Raw genomic sequence first — 22,037 nt, 5'->3', positions numbered from 1 at the left:
CAGAATGGGAGAAAATATTTGCAAATGAAGTAACTGACAAAGGATTAATCTCCAAGATTTACAAGCAGCTCATGCAGCTCAATAACAAAAAAACGAACAACCCAATCCAAAAATGGGCAGAAGACCTAAATAGACATTTCTCCAAAGAAGATATACAGATGGCCTACAGATACATGAAAGAATGCTCAACATCATTAATCATTAGAGAAATGCAAATCAAAACTACAATGAGATATCATCTCACACCGGTCAGAATGGCCATCATCAAAAAATCTAGAAACCATAAATGCTGGAGAGGGTGTGGAGGAAAGGGAACACTCTTGCACTGTTGGTGGGAATGTAAATTGATACAGCCACTATGGAGAACAGTATGGAGGTTCCTTAAAAAACTACAAATAGAACTACCATACGACCCAGCAATCCCACTACTGGGCATATACCCTGAGAAAACCATAGGTCAAAAAGAGTCATGTACCAAAATGTTCATTGCAGCTCTATTTACAATAGCCAGGACATGGAAGCAACCTAAATGTCCATCGACAGATGAATGGATGAAGAAGATGTGGCACATATATACAATGGAATATTACTCGGCCATAAAAAGAAATGAAATGGAGGTATTTGTAATGAGGTGGATGGAGTTAGAGTCTGTCATACAGAGTGAAGTAAGTCAGAAAGAGAAAAACAAATACAGTATGCTAACACATATATAAGGAATCTAAGGAAAAAAAAAAAAAAGGCCATGAAGAACCTAGTGGCAAGACGGGAATAAAGACACAGACCTACTAGAGAATGGACTTGAGGATATGGGGAGGGGGTGGGGTGAGATGTGACAGGGTAAGAGAGTGTCATGGACATATATACACTACCAAATGTAAAATAGATAGCTAGTGGGAAGCAGCCCCATAGCACAGGGAGATCAGCTCAGTGCTTTGTGACCACCTACAGGGGTGGGATGGGGAGGGTGGGAGGGAGGGAGATGCAAGAGGGAAGAGATATGGGAACATATTGTATGTGTATAACTGATTCACTTTGTTATAAAGCAGAAGCTAACACACCATTGTAAGGCAATTATACTTCAATAAAGATGTTTAAAAAAAAAAAATCTATTATCAAATTGATGATGTGTCTTTAAAAATCTATGTTATCTTAAGTTTGTGAAGGTACTAGCAAACATTTTAAATTTCTGTTATCGTATAAGGGAGGAAAAACATTTTCACAATGGTCAATTAGCCTGTAGAACTGAAGATGGTATTCTTCTAATGACTTCAAAATTATTCAATTTAGTTTCGATAAATAAAAGAACAACTTAATTTTCTGAATTATTAGAACAGGAATGATAAAAATCATATAATACCTTCAGAATATGAACCAGCATGAAATTTCCAAAAGGTATACCTACATTGTCAATTCTCAATAATGTCCCCAATTTTGGCATTCTTTGAAACTGAACGGTCAGTTTTCTCATTACTACTGTTACTTAGGAACAAATAATCCAATTGTTAAAGTATACATTTTTCCCACTGGTAGAACTAAAAAAATGTTTTTGTTTTTCTAAAAACTGCATATTTGGATGATAAAATGGGGGGGGGGTTGCTTTCCTAAAATGTTTATAGTATTGTTATTGTTTAAATTGTATCCAAAAATCTAGTGTTTTTATAAACAAGAGTTTAAGCTGTTTTCATTTTGGAAAAGTATATCATTCTTATTTGCTAAGAATGATCCTCATTTAAAAGAAAAAACTGCTAACTCCTAAGTTAGGGAAAGGTTATAACACCTAAGTTAGGGAATAAAGATAATGAACGAGGAGAAATAGTATAAAACTTAAGTGTTTACTCTCAAGATAATTAATATTTTGCAGGGGGGAGGGAATGACTTAAGGTCCTTATTAGGAACATCAATCATGATGTTGGTGATCTGTATCTACAGATACAGGTAAAAAGGTACTAATACAAGTTATATGTTGTAAGACAAAAAAATCAAATGAGTAGTAGCCATTTAGATACTCTTGTAAACACCCTCCTCCTCAAATTAGTTGTTTAAAGTTTTTTACTTCCCTTGAAAAAATGGAATGAAGTATGTGAAATTCAGTGACAATCAGGAAAAAGTAATATAACTGACTTTCTATATAACTGAAGATGAAAACAAAGAATAAAGTAGTAGTTTTCCCAAGTAGTTTTTTTTTTTTTTCTCTAGACATTTTCTTCTTCATTTCAACAATTCTCACAGGCACCTACAAGTACCAGGCAATAGTATGTAAAAATGAATGACACGGTCTTTACTCTCAAATTTTATTAAGCAATATTGAGACCTACAACTCCCTACAATCTAGTACTAATTCCATAAAGAGGTAAATATCCTTGGGGAAAGCATATGTTTAACCTTTGCTATCCCAGATAATTCCCTTTAATAACAATTAACAGTGAGAGAATACTGGGAATATGGCAGTAATGATGGCACAGTTTTCAGATCTCTCAAAATTCCCTCACAAAAACACATAGAGCACCTAAAAAAGTAGGACCAAAAGCTCATACTCATTATCTATCACAAAAATAGATGTCACAGTATCTCTGTGAATGCCAGAATTTAAGCAAGTAAAAATAAACCAAGAACAGTCTCAAGACCTGCACGGCATCAGAATCTGGGCAAGAGGAAAGATGAAAGCAACAGGATATCAGACAGACACGAGAACTCCAAAATAGCTAACAGATACTCACCAGAGAGGTCAGCAGGCCAATATGAGGACAGCAAGTAAGACAGAGGAGCCTAACATTCCAATAAGTACAAGTGGTCCTCAGTAAGATATCAATAGCCCAGGATACACTGGGTCCAATAAACTCTAAATACTTTCAAGAGAAAGCCTCACATTGAGGAGAAAAAGCTGAGAACAGAGTCCAAATTGACCAAGCCAGAGACAACAAAACAAGGAAGGAAAAGAAGATCAAGTCAAAGTGAAAGAAGGGAACAGAGTCAGAAAATCTACAAATGTTGCCACATCCTTTTAATCCGACAAAAACATTAGAGCACTATACAATCATGAAGGGGAAAAAAACTGCCTTAAATCACTCCTCCAGGTAAAAAGATCAAGAAAACTAATTTCATATAAAAACAAATAACAGAAAATTATGTCAAATGCTATGCAATGTTTTATATAGATAGATAGATAGATGGAACAGTAATGACAGCCCTACATAAAATAAAAGCACAGCAGAAATATATATTTTAAAAAGAAGTTTTAAATTCTACCTTTGTATTTCAAAGTGAGTTAAAAGACATTATGAAAATGATAAAGTAGATTACAGAACAATATGAATCATAATTAGAAAGACTCAGAAATGCGAGAAATTTCAGAAAAAAATTATAACAGAATAAATCATTTCAGAAATGATCACTAAACTAAAAAGAACATAACATTAAATAAGCTAAACTGAAAATACCTTGAGAGAACTGGAATAAGAGAGGAAACACATTTTAGATCAAAAAGAAATGAAGAAAGATGAAAAGTATTCAAGAATAAAGGGTAATACGGAAGACAAAGAGTAACCAATACACACATAATAAGACTCACCAGAACGAATAAAACATAGTAAGAAAATAAAACAAGTATTAAATTTATAATTAATAAAAACTTGGCATTTAGAAGGAGGAATTGAAACTATATATGTATATTAAAGGACACATTGGAAATCTAGGGAAATCAACCTAGAATGACCAATACCAGGACGTATTACAGTAAAATTATTTGACTTTAAAGAATAAGAAATTAAAAGAAGAGTAGATGAAATTAAGCAATACTTTATAATAAAAGAAAATGGAATAATACATTTAGATACCCATAAAAAGAAAAAAGAATAAGGAATCTCTTAATGAACCACTATGGAAGGGCCTCCAAGAAATATGCTTCAAAAAGGAAGGGGGGGTGAATTTTTTAAATAAATAACAGAAGTGCATTTATTTAGTACACTACCATTTGTATACAGGCATGCCTCAGAGATACTGTGGGTTTGATTCCAAACCCACAATACTAGCCATCATCTGAGTCTTCAGTGAGTCCTAATCTTTTGGCTGGTGGAGGCTCTTGCCTCAGTGTTGATGGCTGCTGACTGATCAGGGTGGTGCTTGCTGAGGCTGGGGCGGCCGTGGCAGTTTCTTGAAATAAAGTAGCAGTGAGGTATTCCACAACGACTGACTCTTCCTTTCACAAATGATTTCTCTGTAGCATGCAATGCTGTTTGATAGCATTTGACCCACAGTAGAACATCTTCCAAAATTGGAGTCAATCCTCTCAAACCCTGCTGTTACTTTACCAACTCAGTTTATGTAACATTCTAAACCCGCTGTCATTAAACAGTCTTCACAGCATCTTCACCAGGAGCAGATTCCATCTCAAGAAACCACTTTCTTTTGCTAAACCAAAAGAAGCAACACCTCATCCCTTCAAGTTTTATTATGAGACTGCAACAATTCAGTCACATCTTCAGGCTCTTCTTCTAATTCTACTTCTCTTGCTACTTCCACCACATCTACAGTGACTTCTTCCATTGAAGTTTTGAAACCAAAACATAAAATCTTTATTTTCCTTTCATTTTTCCCCCTTTTTCAGAATACGGATAATCATTTTTAAAGATAGGTGAATAAACAGGATATCTTCAAGCTATGCGTAATTTGTATTTCTTTCAGTATTTTCTACTACTAAGTAGGACTTCAACTACATTTTGGGTTACCTATGCAGAACTGGTTAATTCCTCACATACCAGGTTATCAAGTTAAATGCTCAAGGTATCAAGCCATTGCTCTAATGCCATAAAGCATAATTACTACAGTAGTCTCTGGCTAAGGGCCCAACTTTCCAACACCTGACTAGTATTCACTTTAAAACAGTACAGAAAAATATTGAGAATAGTATCTATTCAAAATGACGTAATGTAACCTTTGAAATCAGCAGCAGAACACAGATAATACTCTGAAGCAGGATAAATCCATTTATGAGATGAATTTAAAGTCCTCTGAAACACTGTGTTTTTACATCACTTTTTTAAAATTAAATTCTCAAACTGAATAATCAACATACTCTAACTAAGAGACATTTCAATAGGAAATGGCATTTGGAAGCACAGACCCAACCTTTAAAAAGCTGTACAGGAAATTCCCAAAACTAGCCATAGCTACCAATACCAACAACTATCAGAGATGATAATTTAACAATCAGCTGCATCTATTAATTAAACTTGTTAAAATGTGGTCACAGTATGAAATGCACAGTCTGAGAAGCTTCCAAGTCTCTTCAGTGCTCATCACAGGTGTGGACGTACTTGCTATGAGAGTCAGAGACAAAAGACAAAAGAGATTGGAACCCAAGTTGTACTAAGATGAGCTCTCTATTCATGTTTCATGAAAAGTCCTTTAAATAGCTACCACTGACACATGGAGCATGATTCACTTTTCTTCCTCTGCTTAGGCTCACACCCTGGATAGCACAGGAAAGGAGAGGAAGTGCACACCCCCACTGTACTGCAGAGTTCACGGTATTCCTTGTTATGGGCACATTCACACCCCTCCACCTAACCTGGTAATTAGACCGTATCACATAAAACCACACTGTTAGAATTCTCTGTAATAGTTAATGTTGCTCTTTAAAAAAAGTTTTAAGGGTTTTACAAACATTCCATTTATTAATTACTCCATCTCGTGTCAGACTAAAATCTTGACAAAGGCACACCCAACACTGGTCTAAGCGGAGGCAGATTTCTTTACAAAATTGAAAATTCGAGCACTATATTTTGATATCACGTGAAAATACTTGGATTTTTCATGGTGATGAATAGGTATGAATTTTGTTTGCTTTTTTTTTCTCTGTATTGTCCACCTTTTCTACAATAAACCTATTATTCTTATAAATATACAAGCATTCTAACATTTTTTAGAGAGAAAGGCTTCTCAGTCAATTTAACCCAGTCTTATCAGGACTATCTTTTGTACTCCTGGATATTTTGCTTTATTTAGGATACCACAGAGAGGCAGGCACCAATATATTATCCCTGTCATCAAAAATATAGCAGAAAAGAAAACTTTTTCTATTTCATTAAGCTCCACAAATATTTAGAAGACCTGTATGCTATATATGCCTTAATATAAAATAAATGTGGATTGCCATCATCTACAGAAAATACATGATAAATATATTGACTTTCAAATATCTGAGGATGACTTGCAGACCATAATTCAAGCAAGAAATTTAATATATATTTTCATGATTTAAAAACTCACTTTTGCTAAAATTTCATCCTACATATATTTAGCATAGAGTGGCCTCCTTTGATACTCACAAATTTAATCACATCTCCTATTCCTAAGAAATCATTAGATAGAACCAACTTTGTACCAGTTTTTAAAAAAGGCTATATTCCCAGAAAGAAACAAATTACATAAAGTAGGTCAAACAGTGAAGGTCAAGATTTTCTAAATTCTTAATGATCAAGTACAATACAATTTAAATATATTTATTAAAAATACATTTCCAGAAAGTCTAACACATATACCTATTTATGCACAAACTTGGTAAGTATAAAGCAGATATAGAGATTTATGGATTATCTCACAAACTGAGTTATGCATATTTTTATTTTCCCCTCCTCTATCTACAAGGACTCTATGAGTTGATTACTTAAGCTGTTTTCCTTAAAAACTTTACTCAAAATACCTGCTCTAAATTAATGTATTTTAAGGTTGAATTAATTTTCTGCTGTAGCTTCAATAAAGAATATTTAAAATTTAAAATGTTCCTTTTTATTTCACTTCTAGACTAAGATGAAATAGATGCACTTCTCCCTATTTTTCTCAAGAAGTACAGCTAAAAGACCTGGACATTACCTTTAAAACAAATGTAAGAAGACTGCAAAGGGGGACAAGAAAGCAGACCACCTGGGGACTTGAGGAACCAAGGAATGACACAGCAGCAAATTTTGTGAGTTTTCTTTTAGCCTCCTATATCCCAAACTGGGTACTGGAATGACCAGCAACCAGGAAATGCCAATGGGCACAAACACAAACAGCCCCAAGAAAAGCTATCCCTCTCCACCCAAAGGTCCACAAAAGGGGCAACCTAGCAGAACAGATAACTGGTAGATAATAAGTGCTCTATGAGAGCCAAACCCCACGGAGAAAAAAATATGATCCCATCTCCAGCTCTATGAGCAAAGTCCAAAAGGCTAAACCCAGACTTCTACCCTCACCCAGCAGGGACATAGAAACTAAACAGTGTGCCTGCCTTGGAGTTCAATTTGGCTATAAGACCTCCTAGTACACTGTTCTATCACTTATTTAGCCAAGATGATAAAATAGTCCCTAAGTTAGTTTACTCTTTTTTCCACATAGTATAAAAAGGAGAGAGGTCCTTTTTGGTACTGAAGTAAAATCACCTAAAAAATGTTTTATTGAGACGTACTGTTTCCAGAAAAAGGAAAGTATTTTTAAACTGAATATTAGTTTTGAAGACTCAAGTTGTTACTCTTAGATTACCACTATTAATAGTAAAAGCAATAAAACAACAATGATAATGTCACTAGGCGTTTATATTGGTTTTCACTATGGAAAGCTCAAAGTGTTGTATACCAGGTGTTAGATGGTCTCTCAGGTATGTTATTGTTCCCATTAACAGATTGAGAAACTGAATTTGCAAAGGTATCTGTCTCACTAACGGGCCCAGAATAAGTCACTCAATGCAGAGAGAAGAAAACACAAAGTTCCAGTAATCAGTACTAAACCTTCCAATAAGCACCCTAATTCCAAGTATGGGGCTATAAATGTGGCTGTACACAATGTAATTAGCCCTTGGGCAGCAGGGTGCATTATATTAGTGAATTCATTCATTCATTCAAGAGTATTAATTGAGCCCACATTACATGCCAAGTATTGCTCTAGGCACTGGAAAGTTCCCAGTCCCATGGAGCTTACACTCTGGTGAGGGTAAAAGAACAAATAATCAAATCAAAATAAATAACAATTGCTCTGAGGAGGGGGGAAAAAAAGCAAAGAAAGGGGGCTAGGGAATGTTGAGCATGTACACAGGTTCTTATTTTCTATAGCACAGTCAAAGAAAGCTTCCACGAGAAGGTAGCATTTGAGCAACTTTCTAAAGGAAACTAGGGTTCACTGAGAGTTGTTAAAAAGTATAATTTTCAAAAAGTTAAAATGTGACTCATATAAATATAAATGAAACACATCAAAGACTTATACTACTCTTTATTAATAAAAGAATCATTTATGTTAACAGAAGGAATCAGATGTTAAGACTGGTTCAAAGAGCATTTATTTGAATAGGCATACGAATAGAAAATTTAAATAACAGAGTGTTAGACCAAGCAAGACTGCTAGTTGGAGATAATGTCTAATGAATGTCCTACAGGGCAATAAACACTATTCTTTGAAATTCTAACAGAGAGATATTATTTGCACCTCTTCTGTGAAAAAAATTAATTAACGTGTCATGTCAATACAACTGAGACTTTTAATCAATAGTAAACAGTGAGTCACATTCACAGTGAGTACTACATTCTTTTAAATAATCCTTGAGTAGGTCTAGTAAGTAATGCCCTCATAGGACACTGAAAGAACATACTGTTCACCCTTTTCTTTGTTTTCAAGTTTTACATTTTTTAAACAAAGCCATGCAGATATCTGCAGGAAGAGCATTCCAGTCAGAGAAACTGAATGAATCACAAACTGTTTCCCTCCACTCACCACTCCAACAGGCAAGGAATGCCCTCAGTAACAGACTCACACATTCACCTGGACCTTATTAGGAATTCAGTGTAAGTAAATAGCTGGGGGCGAACTGGAAAAGTTGGAGAAGCCAGAAGATTTACACTGAAAGGAGAATGATAATTGAGGTTGGGAAATGATTTGACTCACATTTTTAAAGAACACTGCTCCACCTGCTGAAATAAAGACTCATTAAGGGAGAAGAGCACGGGGAGAAGCTAGAAGGCCACTTAGGAGACTATTAAAATGATCTAGGCAAATAAACAAGTAAATACATAGTTTGTCAGATGTAAAAAGTGCTATGGAGAAAAATAAAGCAGAATATGGGAAGGCTGGTAGGGGATATCAGCATTGTTTGGAAAGGTCTCCCTTGATAAGGTGATATTTGCACGGAGACCTGAATGATATAAAAAAGTAAACAATGCAGAAAATTGAGGGACGAGTGCTCTAGACAAAGGGATAAAGCAAAACTATTGAAGAGAAAGAGTCAGGGAAAAGACAGGGAGAAGGGACACAAAAAAATGGAGGGCCTTGCAAACCATTTTAAGGACTTACTTGACTTTTAGTTTGGGTGAGGTGAGAAGCCATTGAAGGTTTCCAAGCAGAGAAATGACATGAGTAGCTTTAACTATTAAACAGATCACAGTGGCTGCCATGTGGAGAATGGTCTGTAAGTGGGCAATGACAGAAGCAAAAAGATTAGAATAGAAGATACTTCAGTATTCCAAGGCAGAAATAAGGATGGCCTAGAATAGGTTGGCAGCAGTGACCATAATGACAAACAGTCGAAACCTGGATATTTTGGAGGTAGAGCCAACAGGTTTTGCTTAAGGAACAGACATGGGATAAGCACAAAAAGGAATAAGTGTGGGTTTCAGCTTTAGCAACTAGAAAGACAGAACTGCTATTTCCTGGGATGGGGAAGACTGCAGAAGAAACAAGTTTGTTAAGGAAATTTGAGGAGAAGACGAGGAGATGTTGATTACAAACAATTTGTGAAAAAGGTTAAATATCTCAGTTTGGTGTTTATACGATTCTAAGCTCTTTCCAAATGCAATCACAATAAGAAAAATTGGAATGTCTAATTTCCAAATTGAGAAAATCATCAGAAACAGAATATTTTTCGCCAGACTGAGTCTCATACAGCTAACCTGCATGGCTTCTCAGAGATTCGTACTGTTCAAAATGGCATTTATCATTAATTGCATACATGTTAGTCAGTATTTTACATATTTAAGCAAGTATCTGCTGCTTCATTCATAAAGCATTCATGGAGCACTTTTTGAAGTTATATTACATGCTTCATCAAAAGGCCTACATATTAAATTTATAATTCACTGTTTTTACCTGAAGTTCTTTGTATCTATCTTGAAAAGAAATGGCCTCTTGCTCTTTTTCTTTAAGGAAATCTTTTTCCAAGACACTATGTTTTTCCATCAATGATTCCACATCCTAAAAGAAAAAAAATCCAAGCATAAATTTTGTAATATTTAAAGGCATAAAATATATTCAGTTTTTTCAATGAACATATTAGAAAATATTTGGTAAGGAAAGAACCCACCGGAAGTATGGTTTTCAAAGTCCAACAATATTATAAAACGTATGCTTCACTCTCATTCCCAGACCAATATCAAACACTGATATAACACTAACACTGCTATAACACTAAAATTATTCATGCTAATAAATAAATAAAAGCATCTAAACTAATTGTAAACAACACTCTACCTCTACCTATACTTTCTATAAGTTTGCTAAGGTCTTTTTATAGAGATATTTGTAGGAAACAGAAATGAGAACACATAAATAATTTACTAAAATAGCTGTATGTCTAAGTAATCTTGTCAAATATCCCATCATGTCTGACTTCTCATAGGGACAAATGAATATTACAAATCTTCTAACCTACATAAGAAATACAATACTACCTGCTTTCAAAGTAAATAAAAATAAACCAGAAGGAAAGCATTCATTAGTGGAAAAAAAAAATCTAGTAAAAGACGTTCATATTTTTAAAAGTACACCTTTAAAACTAGAAATTTCTTATCAAAGACTTTCGTAAGTGATAAGCTTGTATGACTGATTTAAACCTACAGCCAAAGAGCATAATAGCTTTTCCACTGCTGAATTTTTAATCAGAAGTTGGGATTATACCATATTTCCAGTATATGCAATTCAAACATTTATTTTTTAGGCAAATGCAAATATACCTTTTTAATTCTCTGTTTTTCTTCTTCAGAGACTTTGAGTTTCATCTCCAGACTTGAAATTTTCTGCTGAAGCTGTATGTTTGATACATTGGCTCCAGCATCCTCAGAATCATCCACAAGAGCAATTGTTCCATTACTTTTCTCCTCAGTTAAACCCAACGGAAAAAGTGAGATATCCAGATGAGTGTGTGTTGATTGCTGAATCTAAACCACATTAAAAAAAAAACAAAAAAACAAACAAACACAAGAGGGGAAAGTTTACACTGCACCAAGAAGGAAAACATCCAAAGGGCACCAGAAACCACATTTGGAAATTAAGTTGTAGCAAAGGTTCTGAAATTATTTCACCCTTTAAGTAAATCAACAGAAAACCACAAACTGTTACAACAACCTAATCTTCGCAATAAGAAACAAAATTTTCTGTAAACTTCAGAGTTTAAAGCATTTATTATTTTCCAAGCAAAGCACTAAAAACTTAAAACTTTTTCTTGAGAGTGTATAATAAGTATAGACATATCTGATACCAGTTCTTAAATTTACACACACACTCAGAATTTGTTTATATACTAAGTTATAAATCAGATTTTAAGATTTATCAATAACCACTAATTGATCATCACTTTCTAGTAAAGATAACGGGTGACTCAAGATTGTATACAGCACTTTGGAAATCTGGAATAACTCCAGCATCTAGCACAAGGCCTGAATTGATAAATATTTGAATGAATAAACGCTATGACCACTGTGTTTTTGGTTTTACTCTAAAATTGAAATGAATACTCTAATACTTGAAAACATATGGTAAGCTTCCCTGAAAAGAGAAATAGTTTTTTTGTAATTATTTTCCTTTTTGAAGTTCACGATCTGCAATGCAAAACTAAGTCAACTTTAATAAAACATATTTGGCTTTCAAACCGTGTTTTGGTAACTAACACTACTTAAATACCTTACAATTGTGCCACAAAACAAACATATTATTCAGTTTTTAGAATTCTAGATATTAACCTCAAAGTTAGAGTATCTACAGGAGAAAAAAAAAAAAGGAAATCAGGAGAGCTTCAATTAAATCAGTATGCAATTTTTTTAAGTAGGCAAAGTTCCTATAAAAATATGCTTGTCTTTACCTGTGCTTTAGGAAAAGTTTGACTGACAATGCTGTTGTCTGCATGTGTATTCTCTGGTGATGAAATGATGGGCTCAGAAGAGAGGCAGCCAACCGAAGGAGAAGTGTGGTCATGGTCCAATACAATCTCAGGAGAGGCTGGAGAAAGATGGACTCCAGATACTAAAGGAAAACAAACAAAACAAAACAAAAAAAGGATCATTAAAGGGAAAATAAAGAACAGGTTGAAGGGAAGAAAGAGAGTAGAGGGAGGGAAAGAAAAAGGGGTAAGGAAAGCAAAAGCAATGAGATAGAAAATGAGGATTCTATGACTATTTTTCAGGGATTTTTACTGAGATCTAAAACTAGTGTTTCTAAATTGAACAGGAAATTTCCATGTGAGACCTAAGCAAACAAAACAACTTAATAATGTCTTAATGTCTACATACTAACACATTAGCATAAGGGGTGCATTTGCAACTCAGAGAAATTATTCAAATATATTATTTACCTATTCAGTTAGTTAAGAAAAAGCACTAGCATGCCTACCAGTGCCAAACACAGGCACTAGGTACTGAGGAGACAGCAATGAGCAGAACATGCATCCATGTACTCAGTGACCCTATGACCCAGGAGGCAAGTCAAATGAATTACTTATTACAATAAAGCGAGCTAAGGGGAAGAACAATGACGTTAAAATAGCTAATCCACTGTCTCTGTGTTAATTTCTTCTTTTACAACAGCAAAAGATTTTTCATGTTAAAGTCAATTTTAGTTTGTTTCCACAGACAAATAATGTTGAAATGCAACTCTGTAATTAGTTTCACAACAAAATATTATTAGATTGTGATGAGGGTTCAAATACAAAGGTCACGAAAGGAAAGCCAATTCCAAACATGAAATAAGACAAAAATATTGATGATGGCAAAATAAACAGATTATATTACTTTATTTTCAAACGTTCTTTCTAAAAATTCAAATGCATTTATATTGTGTGTTTTAAAGTTTAAGAAGAGTAACTAAATCATTTTTAACAGTAATTCATTTATACGTTTTGACTTTCTAAATTATAAAGACCTTTATTCCACATTGGCATCAGTAGCAATGTCAGCGAAGTTCTACCATAAATTCTGGAAGGCAGCTCACAATGGAAATTGCATTTTTCCCTGAAGAAAGACATTTATAAGGTCATTAGGTATTAACAAACTAAGGAATGTATCAATTTTTTATTGGTACCATATAGGATTATTTAATTATCTTATGTACACTTTCACTGTGTAGCAGTATTGTGTTTTTCAAATACTATGTGCCATACTGGATAAGGTATTGTAGCTTCTCCCACAAGCATTTCACTATCTTAACTAAAATACAGAAAACTGGAATTTCAACCCATGTTTGTACTTTATATATCTTTTTCAGAAATTTTTGCTAACCTTCACTATTCTATGTGCTAACAGATTTCCCTAAAATGTCAAAATATTCTAACTTCTAATTCTAAATTACAATTATACCAAAAATATTACTAATTAATTTTTAAAGGAATGAAAATAAGTACTATAGTATAGTGAAGAGGAATACAGCCTTATGATTAAGAGCACAGACTCTGAAATCATATTGCCAAAGCAAGTGTACAAGATCTGGCAAGTTTACTTAACTTCCTTCAGTTTCCTCATCTGTAAAACTGGCACAGAGGTGCTGATGAGGTTTTAAATGACTAAAATATGTAAAGCTTTTAGCATTGTGCTGAAATTATTTTCATCATTATTTCAGAGATTGTTAAGATTTGTTGGACAAGTATGTTTTACTTCCAGGCATAAAGGGTATGTGCGACTATGATCCTATGTTCAAGAAACTCTTAAAAATATCATTCTGATCCACCACCTGAACATTTTAACATCTCTTTATGTTATTCACATTTATAGCCATAATCTAAGACAAGATGTCATGTTGTCATGAGTTAAATTCTCATTCTGTAACATTACATGTTCAAGTATGCCATATTAGGAAAAGAAAGAGGGAAAGAGGCTAGAATAAAGGAAGGAAGGGAGAGAAAGAGAAAGGAAAGGAAAGAGATAAATAAGGGGAAGGAAAAAGGAGAGGTTGAGGGAGGAAAGTAGGGATGGGAGGAGGCACCCTCACCCTCACACTTCCCACTAGTTACCACTATCATACTTTCCCTTCATAACCAAATTTCTTGCCTCCATCTGCTTCTTCCTCACCCAACCCTCATCATGCCACTAGACCCAATTTTTATGATATTAATTTTCCTTTCAGGTATTATTAAGTCAAATGAACACTTCTTATTTTATCTTCCTTTAGTTCTCCAGAGCGCATAATACTAATGACTCTCCCTTTTCCTTGAAACTCTTCCCTTGGCACCTATAAGCCACTATATCCTAAATTCCTCCTAACATTTTAACTTTTTTTTTCTTGTTTCCTTTTCAGGCTCTTTTCCACTCATTCTTTAATTTCATTGTTTCCTACACCCTCTGATCTTCTCAGTGTTCACATTATTCTTACCACTTTCAGAACCCATTATTTAAATTATCACCTATAAGCTAATGACACCAAAATTCACATTTCTAGCACAAACCACTCTACAGACCTCCAGATCCATATGCTCACCTAACTACCAGACAGTCCATTTAGCTGTCTAGTACATTCATCAGACTTACCCATCATCTTACATAAACCTGCTTTGCTTCATGTTAACGGTATCTCAATGAACTATTTGTCCAAGCCAGAAATGATACCACCAAGTGCCAACTTCACTCCAGTCACATTGTGCTACTTACTGTTCCCTGATTATGCCATACTGTTCAGTACCTCTGTGACCTCACAGTATTACTGCCTAAGTAAAAGCCATAGCTGTGGAATCAGAAATGGATTCAAATTTGAACAATAACAACTTACTTGTTATGCAGCAAATTACACAAACCCCTCTAAGCCACAGTTTTCTCTTCTGAAAGTGGTGAAATAATACCAACAAACTTTTCCAGGAATCTTTTCACCTACTCCGTTACCCATCCAACCACAATACAATTTTACTTTTCCACTGTCAAGATATTACAGATTTCTAAGAAATAATAATGAAAACATTACATATCTATGGGATACATTTAAAGCAGTTTAGAAAAAAAAATCTAGATCCTTGAACACTTCAATCAATTTAAAAAATGATTTAAATTTCCATCTCATAAACTAAAATACGAATAACACAGAAAACTTTAAAAGCACATTAAAAAAATAGTAAAGATAATGCAGATGTCAAAGATTAAGGGAAAAAAAGCAGATCTAATTAATCAAAATCCTGAATTTCTAAGAAAATCAAATAAAACGTTAGTTAATTTATTAACAATAAAAGGAGAAAAGTACAAATAGATAAATTAAGTGATAAGGGTAACATAATAATTAAAACAGAAGAATTTTTTAAAATCATAAATCCTCTACAGAAGTCTAAGTAAATAGGTTTGAAAAATCTAGATAAAATGGGCAATGCTCCACAGAAACATAGTTTATAAAAGTTGATTGGATTAAAGTTAAAATATTCTTTAAAAATATATAACTTCCTTGGGGAAAAAATAAAATTATGAGGCAACTACCCTATAGATAAGGCATTTCAAGAGGATTTCTAACAAAAATTCAAAAAATGAATAATCCCAATGCTCTAAAATTATTACAGAGCATTGAAAATGAAGGGAAACTTCATTAGCATTACATAACATGAACATAACATTGATAGCTAAGCCTGATAAAGACAATACAAAAACAGAACAACTAAAGATTTTTAGAGTATTGCTTAAAAATAATTAGGTAAAAGTTCTAAATAAAATGTTAGTAAACAAAATCTAACACCATATTGAGAAAATGATATGCAATGAATGAGTCAGATTTGTTCCAGGAATGCAAGGTTGGCTTACTATTAGGGAATTCATTAATATAACATTCCATATTAATAGACTTAAAGAGAAAAACAGCATAACTAGCTCTAAGACTGAAAATGCTTTTGATAAAAATCAAACACCTGTATCTGTTAAAGAAAAAAAAACTCAGAAAAATAGAAATTGATGCATACTTTCTTAAGATAAAACATATAGACCTCAGTCCTAAAGTCAGCATGTTAATTAATGTTAATTAATTTCTATAGGTGTTTCCTCTAAGATCAGGAATAAGATAAGGATGCCTACTATCTCCATATCACTCAACACTGCACTCACTAAAGCAATGTGGTTAGGCAAGAGAAATTAAATGGAAGAGTAAAAATAAGAAAAGGAGGAAAACTACACCTCATGTTCCTACTAACTCAAACAATAAACACATTCAGTAAAGTAGCAGGATATTAACTTAATGAACAGAAATCAATAGCATTCATATGTAAAAACAATAACTATTTAGAAGATATGATGGTAGCAAAAATATTATTTTCCATAGCAACAAAGAAGATAAAATACTTAAGAATAAATTTAGCAAGAAATATGAGGAAACCTTTAAAACATTTCTGAAAGACTCAATGGTAGACCTGAACAAAGGTAAAGACCCTTGTAATTGGATAGGGCAACTAAACATCATAAAAATGCCAATCCTCCCTTAGTTAATTTATAGGCATAATAAAATCCCAATAAAAGTAAATAAGCTTTTTTTATAATGGAGCTAGACAAATGGACATTAAATATCACATGGAAAAAGTAAAATGCAAAAACGTAAAAAAGAAAAAGTATAAGAAGGATACTCACCCCTCTTATTCAAATAAACTAAACTATAGTAAAACATACTACTAACCTTATTAAGATATACTGTAATAAATTATGTTAAAACAAACAATAAACCCTTTATAATTAAAACAGTGTATTTATTTGGTGCAGCAATAAACAGATCAGAAGAGTATACCAGGAAGTCCAGAAGTAGAGCCATGTATACCTGAAACTTAAGTATATGACAAAAGTGGTATTTCAAATTACTGAGGCAAAGATGGGCTTGTTAATAAACAGTACCTTAACAACTGATTAGCCATTTGGAAAGATCTGAAATTAGACTCATATCTCACATTAATAACAAACCAAAAAAAAGCTACAACTGGATTAAAAAACAAGACCATATAAGTACTAAACAAAAATATGAGATCATGTAAGTACATTATCTTGGGTATAAGAAACGCCTTTCTAACTATGACTCAATTCCAGACACAGTAAAAGAAAAGACTGACAAATCTGACTACAGAATACATAAAAACATTTTGTCTGTCAAAAATTATCTTAAATAAAATCAAAAAACAACTGACAAACTAAAAAAAAAAGATACGTTAATATATATCACAGATAAGGACTAATAGTCCTAATATATAAAGAACATTTAAAACTTGGGGGGAAAAAGACTGAAAAATATGCCTATAGAATAACGGGCAAAAAATGTGAACAGACAATTCACCAAAAAGAAAATATACAAATAGCCCTTAGATACATGAAAAGACACAGATGCATGCATCTACTTGTTTGTTATAAAGGAAACATAGGAAGGATGAAGCCAAAACTAGGGAGACTGATAGGTGGAGGAGAGGTAGAATGAAGTGGAAAGACAGAAGAAATGAATTGTGGGAAGTATCTCTTCTCTGAGTGTAGTTTTGTAATATGGTTCTGAGCTTTGGAACCACATTAATGTTTCACATACTCAATAAAATAAAATCAAGAGGCATGGGAATAGGAGAATCGAATCCTAAAATGGAATACGTAGAACAGCAATTGAACCATATTTCAAATAAATAATATAATCACATTAACTAAGGAATGGGGGTGGAAGGTGAAGGGCAAGAACCAACCTAGGTTACTTTGGAACACAGTATTTTGGCTATATTGCCTCAGCAAAAGAACAAAAAGAACACTAAATAAATAATGAGAAGCAGAAGAGGAAAGGGAAGAAAAAAGGAGAGAATGAGGAGGAGGGAAAGAATAAAGATAAAGCAAACATTATAAAATGTTAACATTTGAAGAAAGTGGATGAAGGGTACATAGGAATTATTTGTCTATTTCTTGTAGCTTTTGTGTAAATCAAAATAAAAAGTCAAGAGGAATGAGCAAAAAAGAAAAATAGAAAATAGAAAAGAAATCACTCATGAGGGGGAAAATAGCTTGTCTCAACAAAAGTCTCCCCTATGCAAAACTGCTGAATACAGACTTGGTATCACTGAAAACATGTATAAGAATACTCCTAGCAGGACTGTCCATAACAGCAAATAAGTGACAACAGCTGAATACCTGCTGACAGTCAAATGATTAAATGAGCTGTGGGAATATTAATAATATTCTAATTAATAAATTAGAATACTTTATGTCAGTGTAAGTAAAAGAAATATATGTATATGCAACAACACGGGTAAGTCCTGAAAACATAAATTTGGGTGAAAAAAAGAAAACTGCAGGTGTGGTTGCACAGTATTAACCCATTTTTATAAGGCACATAAACAAGCAAGACTCTTTAGATATATATATATATACACACACATATACAACAAATTTTTTTTTTACAAAAGCAAGGAAGCTATTACAAAAATTTAAGCCAGAGGTTCCCTCTGGGGGAAAACACAGGGATAGGACAGAAGAGGATTATTAGAGTTGGTCATGTTCTAGTTCCTAAGTTAAATAGTAGATTCATGAGGCAAATTTTTAAATATAACAAAAAAATAATTACACATGCTTAAAAATATAATTCTGAAGACCTCTTGTTTCATTGCCCTTCCTGGTTGTAGTACTCAAACCCCATGAGCTATACTATCCCACTGATCAAAATCTGCTCTGGGTAAATAAGAGAGGAAAAAAGTCTAATCCAAACTAAAGACTAATAGGGACCAACCAGTGTACTCAAAGAAATGATGCTTTTGTGAAAAGATGTCAAGAATCTGCAACAGACCAGTAAATATTAGATTTGGAGGTACAAGCCTTAATCATAACAAAACTTATTCCAGACATAAGGAAAGTTGAACCTAAAATGTCTGGAATTTACATGTACTTTCAACTTATGAGACATTAGTGAAATTTTCAGGAATTTTTTAAAATTTGATAATATAAAGGTTCACTGAACATATTATAATTCACATCCTATTTTAAAAATAAAATGAGAAAACGAATAAGTAGTGCTGTGAAAGAAAAGAGAACATATAAATGTATTACCCTCTAAATGGAAACTAGATTTTTCAGTTAAGCCTCTAAAGTTTTTCTCTATGCTAGAAGTCACACTATCCAATAACAGTAACTCACCCTAAAAAAAAAATTCACATTCATAAATATTGTCCACATATACATATCCTAAATATAATTTAGTAATAAAGATGGTATACATGTTTATACATGTTTGTTTAACATTGGGAACTTTTAAGCTTAATAATGAAAATTACAAATTCCAATATGTAAAATATAATTATCTTCTCATCTAGAAGAGGAGTTACAATTTTTAATGTTTCAAACTGCTACAGTATTCTTTGGTCTATTAAAAGTTGACTGGTGTCAGTCTATGCCCAAAATCTTTAAATTCAGAAGATCAAGCATACCCAACAGCACCAAATTTCCATAAAAATTTAGCCAACGCTTTTTAAGAAGTAGAAATCTACAAAATTTTGTTTCTTTGCTTGCTTTTAGTCTTAAGCAAGTGTACAGACACAATTTGCTTCATTTCAAAGGTGAAACCCTTGGTTTTCTAAGACTTAGAGGATACAAGGTTCCTTTAGAGCTATATGTTCCTTTAGAGCTATAAAGCTAACTAAAAGTACACTGAATGGCAGTTCTTCATCTCTAACTTTGAAATGGTAATTAGCATAGTCATTGGGCTTATCATTTTTCACTGACAGACCTCTTCTAAAACACAAAAAAAGCACACTAAGTCAGAACACGACACAAGCAAAGAAGCACCAAGTTTCCAAATAGTATGCAACTTTTTTTCCAGTAATTCTGCCTGTGGTCAACTCTGCTTTGTTTACATAAGCATAATAACTCTTACAAAGTCTAAACAAGAAACAGGTGAAAATATCCATGTACTTTTAACTATACCCAAAGAAATCTGTTTATATCTGTTAATAGTTAATTCAACAGGAGAATACCAATACAGTGATAATGATTTTTACAACTTTTAACTTAGAAACTATTTTTGATGTTTAATTTCCATTTAAAGATTCTCTTACCTAGTACAGGCTCCCTTTTTCAACATTCTTTCATTTATATGAAAAACAAAGAATATGTAAGAATTGAAGAAAATCTAAACAGTATATCTAAATATGAAGATCTGTTAGTAAATACAAAATAAATGGAAGAATTTTTTTTTAACTGACAAAAAACAGGGTAAAAGTCACTGTTTAGAAAAGTATTACCTCTCTATAAGAAAGGTTCCCTATAGGAAATGCCCTTTGATTAATAATTTAATGGATAAATGTAATTTAATGGATTCAAGATATATCTAGGTTAGAGATTTAAAGAGAAATATATAACAGCTTTAAAAAGATTGAGGCAGGATCATAAGAAACAGAAATGGTCACATTATTAATAAAAGAGGGATCACATAATTGATTAAATTACCACCATTTTAGTTATTTTTAATTACCTTCCAGAGTATTCTACAAATAAAGGCTCCATCTCTACTTGATTCTTTGAGGAATAATAGTGCTTCCCTAAGGGCTGTTTAGGCAACACTATATACCAAAAATTTTAGTGAGCAATTTTTAGAATTACACAAATGACTAAAGAAACTATGTTTTAATTTCTAAAAGAAGCAGGTAAAGTCCTCATAATCCATTGCTAGCATGGTCAACAAAAAATCATATGATATAAATATAACTTTTGAACAGGAAAAGAAAAAATTGTGCTATTTAAATCACCACTGCTTCTTTATTATCATACCAGGAAGAAAATTCCACAGCACCCAAAAAAATAAATAAAAATAAAACCAGAAACTAACAAAATACAGACAGTATTGTATAATGAGTCTAATAAGTTTAAAGAATATGGAAGAAATATTTCAAAATCATATATCTTTAGGCCAAGTTACTATCTAAAATCTGAGATTTTCTTTTTTTTAATCTCTTGCTCATAGGCAAACATAGGCAAATTCTAAGGAATTTCCCAAGAGGAAGAAAAAAATGCTATCACAACTTAAGTTAAAGTAATATGTTAAAGTGATATGCTAAGGCAGTTTTTGGTTCCTCAGTCTATGTAAACTGGACTCTTATGACTTCTTTTAGATACCAAAAGCAAAGGCAACTAAAGCAAAAATAACCAAGAGGGACTACATCAAACTAAAACCTACTAAATGGGAGAAAACATTTGCAAATCGTACATCTCAAAAGGGCTTAATATCTAAAATACATAAAGAACTCATATAACTCAACAGCAAAAAAAAAAAAAAAATCTGATTAAAAAAATGGCTAGAGGATCTGAATAGATATTTTTCCAATGAAGACACACAGATGGCCAATAGGCACAGTGGCCATCTGTATGTCCAAAAGGTGCTCAACATCACTAATCATTAAGGAAATGCAAATCAAAACCGTAATAAGATATCACCTGTTACAATGGTTATTATCAAAAATACAAGAAATAACAAGCGTTGGTGAGGATAGGAAGAAAAGTGGACCCTTGTGAACCACTGGTGGAAATGTAAATTGATGCAGACACTATGGAATACAGTATGGAAGTTTCTCAAAAAATTAAGAATAGAACTACTGTATGATCCAGCAATTCTACTTCTGGGTATTTACCCAAAGAAAACAAAAATATTAACTCAAAAAGATATATACACCCCATGTTCACTGCAGCATTATTTATAGAATCGAAGCTATGAAAACAAACTTAGTGTCCATCAATGGATGAATGGATAAAGAAAACATAATACATACACACACAATGGAATATTATTCAGCCATAAAAAAAGAAGGAAATCTTGTCATTTGCAACTACATGGATGGATCTTGAGGGCATTATACTAAGTGA

General features: G+C 33.0%; 1 protein-coding gene across 23 annotated transcripts in view; it reads right to left on the bottom strand.

Annotated features, from left to right (window-relative positions):
- The window catches only part of CCDC91 (coiled-coil domain containing 91), a 422,422-nt gene that overhangs the window by 269,702 nt on the left and 130,683 nt on the right, over positions 1-22,037 (bottom strand). For 15 of the 23 annotated variants that reach the window (XM_082352205.1, XM_082352200.1, XM_082352203.1 and 12 more), the window contains 3 exons: positions 12,095-12,255; positions 10,971-11,174; positions 10,108-10,212 (listed from right to left, as the gene is read on the bottom strand). In XM_082352205.1, the coding sequence (XP_082208331.1) occupies positions 10,108-10,212; positions 10,971-11,174; positions 12,095-12,255 (470 nt within the window). Of the gene's footprint in view, positions 1-10,107; positions 10,213-10,970; positions 11,175-12,094; positions 12,256-13,149; positions 13,239-22,037 lie in introns of all 23 variants that reach the window. The other 8 variants (XM_082352212.1, XM_082352191.1, XM_082352211.1 and 5 more) reach the window with 1 other exon arrangement.

The sequence above is a fragment of the Balaenoptera borealis genome, assembly GCF_965194805.1.
Source record: "Balaenoptera borealis genome assembly, chromosome: 13".
NCBI classification, from domain to species: domain Eukaryota; kingdom Metazoa; phylum Chordata; class Mammalia; order Artiodactyla; family Balaenopteridae; genus Balaenoptera; species Balaenoptera borealis.
This window is presented reverse-complemented; position numbering and strand designations above follow the sequence as displayed.